This window comes from Priapulus caudatus, unplaced genomic scaffold (assembly GCF_000485595.1).
Source record: "Priapulus caudatus unplaced genomic scaffold, Priapulus_caudatus-5.0.1 Scaffold335, whole genome shotgun sequence".
NCBI classification, from domain to species: Eukaryota; Metazoa; Priapulida; class Priapulimorpha; order Priapulimorphida; family Priapulidae; genus Priapulus; species Priapulus caudatus.
Window position 1 is genome coordinate 185,765 of NW_014577396.1, and position 3,788 is coordinate 189,552.

Sequence of the window (3,788 nt, forward strand, 5' to 3'; positions counted from 1 at the left end):
CTCTCTCTCTCTCTCTCTCTCTCTCTCTCTCTCTCTCTCTTTCTCTCTCTCTCTCTCTCTCTCTGATTATGACAGAGGTTCTTAACCTTTTCTGTCAACGACGCAATTTCTGCTAGCCGGACGACCCGTGCCTTCATATAATCTATTCGTCAATTTCAATGTTCGAATAGTTGCGCGAGAACCCAGACGACTTATATTATTAACATTGTGTGCAGATCTACTGTAATGTCGCGACCCATGGGTTACGGACCGCGTTTAGTAAGAAATCATACGAGATTTCCCGACCGGACAATATTCGTCGCCGCTGTTGATGCGGGCCGCCCTCTATATGACCTGGCGATGACGAATGCGACGATGACGATACTTAAGTGATTCGTTTCGTTCGCCGCCAATTTCAGTTCAAAACGATTCAGACAGAAGCGCTTCTGATTCAATTCTGGCAATCGCGCTGAAACTGCTTGTGTCGCGCGCAGCTTGATGATTCCACGCCCATCGCCGCTCTGCTTATGCGGCGTGCCTTCCTCCTCGTGACGAGTCTTCCTCCCTCCCCTCACCGCCCTCACCCCGCACCTCTCCCCACGAACCGTAGGGCGCATTTCACCCGTGCTACACCCTCCTCACTTCATACCTCGCCATCTTCTCCGTGCACATATCTCGCGACTTCGTTTCACCGTACCGTAATTCTCTTCTCCCCTCCCCCTGCAACGCACCCTCCTCCCTCTCGTACATCTATCTCTCGTTGACCGGCTACGTCTTACTCTAATGAACGAATATGGCCGAGCAACCAGGCAGCAGCTGATATCCGTTGCAGATGTCGCGCGCAAAGCTATCTATATTATAGAGACATTCGTGCAACATATATTATAGAACATATATGCATGGCTATAGGCGCGGCATCTGATACGTGTATAGTCAACCATCTACGTTATAGAGTCATTTTCTGTGATAACGTCATGGCAATGCGCGCGGTATCTGATACGTGTATAATCAATCATCTACGTTATAGAGTCATTCTCTGTGATAACGTCATGGCAATACACGCGGTATCTGATACGAGTATGGCTATCTATAGTATAGAAACTGCAACTTGAATCTCACTCGCGTGCGAATATCGCGGGAATGCGACTTACATCTGACGCTCATCGTCCTGCGTGTTGCGCGGGCCCTTTGTTCTACTCGTCCGCAATGTCTGCGTGGTCTACCTGGCTACCGGTCTACTGGTCTACTGGCTACTGGTCTACCGGTGCGAGAGAGCTGCCGCGCGAGATTGCGCGAGAACGCTCGGTATAGCGTAGGGGGCGCCAGCGGCGTTCATACGCACACTCAGTCACTATAGGCGCGTTCACACGGACGTTTTTAGCCCGAACCTAATTAGGGCCGCGCCAAATTTGGTTCGAGCCGAGCGTTCACACGGACGGTTTTTCGGGGCCGTGCCGAGTTAGCACGAGCCAATTTGGTCCCATCGATAACGTCTGACCAGGCCCGAGCCAAATTTTAACACCAGCTAAATCGGTAGAGCGGTAGATGCCGCGACTGTCGAACGTGTACTTCGACGAAATAAAGTACAAAACAGTATAAAAATTCGAAAAATTTGATCAGGATGCATGTTTTCAAGATTGATAATTTAACTCGGAACGGAAGTAAACACTGAATCGTACGCAACGCCATCTCGCGACATACTGCCAAAGTATCTGTGAGATATTTGTGCAATAAAATTTATTTGAATTTGAATTTGAATTTGACAGGCAGTATTCACTTGCGTACGTGTGAACGCTCCGACTCAAACCGGCCCGAGCCAAATTTAGCCCATTTAGCTCGAGCCAAACCATTACCGTGTGAACGCGGTATATAAGGCTGCAAGAGGGCTGGCGCGAGGAGGCGAGAGGGCGCGTATGACGTCATGTGAAATACAGAGACACGTGTTTTGTAGCGGGGCGTATGATGTCATGAGTACCGAATGCACGTGTCTGTAGACTGACGTATGGCGTCATTGGGGACGAATACACATGTGGGGGAGGGCTGCGCGTATGACGTCATTCGTAACGAAGACAGATGTGCGGAGGCTGGCGTATGACGTCATGACCGGCTATAACACGTGCGAGGAGACTGGGCATATGACGTATATATCATCTTATCCGTCATTTTCAGCCAAACCCTCTTAATGAGGACGAACTCATCATTCCACAAATGATAGTTTGTGAGAGTAAAGAGAAGCACTGGTACTTTGCCGGTGCACTTTATGCATATAAAGGTAAGTCGATAGAAATATTTGCAGTGGTTGTAGTTACGTCATTCGTGTTGCTAATGATGTTAGTGTTGGTGTCAGCGTCGGTGACCGTGTCAGCGTCTGCGTTACCGTCTGCGTCACCGTTTGCGTCAGCGTCAGCGCCGGTGTCACCGTCAGTGTCAGCGTCGGCGTCTGCGTTAGCGCTAAACGTTGACGATAGCGGTGGCGTTATCACTCTGTGTCTTCGTGATCATCATCGTCGATGTCTTAGTCGTCATCTTCAGTGTTATAAACGTCACCGTCATCGCACTCTTTGTTTTATCATGATTAGTTATAATTAAGTCCAGCTAGCATGCAGAGCAGAATCAATACTCTTCTTGCGGTGCAGGCTGTTTCTCTACTTGACTGATTTGTCCGCTCTCCTCTGCAACGAACTCGTGGACTTTGGCTGCTTACGTGACAATTAACGCTGTAGATATTTGGTAGCCACAGTATACGGTACCATAATGTAATGATCACTCGAGGTAGTTCGCCGTTTTCAGAATGTGCTCGATATGCGTACGTGCTCATAACGGTTGCACTAATTGCATAATAATAATTTCCCGCTGAAATGTGCGCGGGTAATGTATGCTTGAGAGCGGGTACTATGGCTGTGAGCTCTGATGGCCACGCCCTGTCGTATTAATTACGCTATTCCATGCCTGCCGCCTAAGTCGTGGAAACCACGCCTCTGCTGTTGACGTCACATCCGTGCTATGAAAGTCACGCCCCCTACTCACGCTATATTTGCTCATGAAAGCTACTCCCCTACTGTCAAATAGAATATGCAAAATACTGTCAGAGTGAATTTCATGACGTTTGCCGAGAATTTGTAATCATGCAACAATTTTACAATGTCTTGACGATCGTCACTAAACTTTAATATTGTTTGCCCTTATAGGTTTATTATTAATATTTGGAGCTTTTCTCGCGTGGGAAACTCGGAAAGTATCCGTGCCTGTCCTAAACGACTCCAAATACATAGGTGAGTGTTAGTTGTAGTGCTCGATACCGGATGTGTGTATGCCGCACGCTAGCGGTTTTTCCTTTAAGAATTACATAATTTATGCGCGCGATACACGAAAATGCATTGGGATGGCGGGTGACGTGCACTGTAATCGGTTGTCACAGGGATTCATAAAAGACATTAATCTAGTGATTTAGCCGAGCTCGTCTTTTTACGTGTACAGAGCGTGCTTGCGAATGTGGCTTACGACAAACAGCGCATTATTGCGTGTACACTAACATGTCAGGTAGTCTCGCGTGTATTGATGCTGCGTCTGCTAACAAAAGAACGTTGGTGAATACCGCAGGTAAAGCGCGCGTGTTTATTCTGCTAAACAACGATCAAAATAAATCAACGTCGCAGGGAGCGGACACTCGAATTTCTACAGCACACAGACACACACACACACACACACACACACACACACACACACACACACACACACACACACACACACACACACACACACACACACACACACACACACACACACACACACACACACACACACACACA

General features: G+C 48.0%; 1 protein-coding gene across 1 annotated transcript in view; it reads left to right on the forward strand.

Moving 5' to 3' along the window:
* LOC106809189 (gamma-aminobutyric acid type B receptor subunit 2-like) overlaps positions 1-3,788 on the forward strand; it is a 45,548-nt gene that overhangs the window by 38,714 nt on the left and 3,046 nt on the right. Inside the window, 2 exon segments of the mRNA XM_014812183.1 lie at positions 2,149-2,251; positions 3,168-3,251. Coding sequence (XP_014667669.1) covers positions 2,149-2,251; positions 3,168-3,251 — 187 coding nt within the window.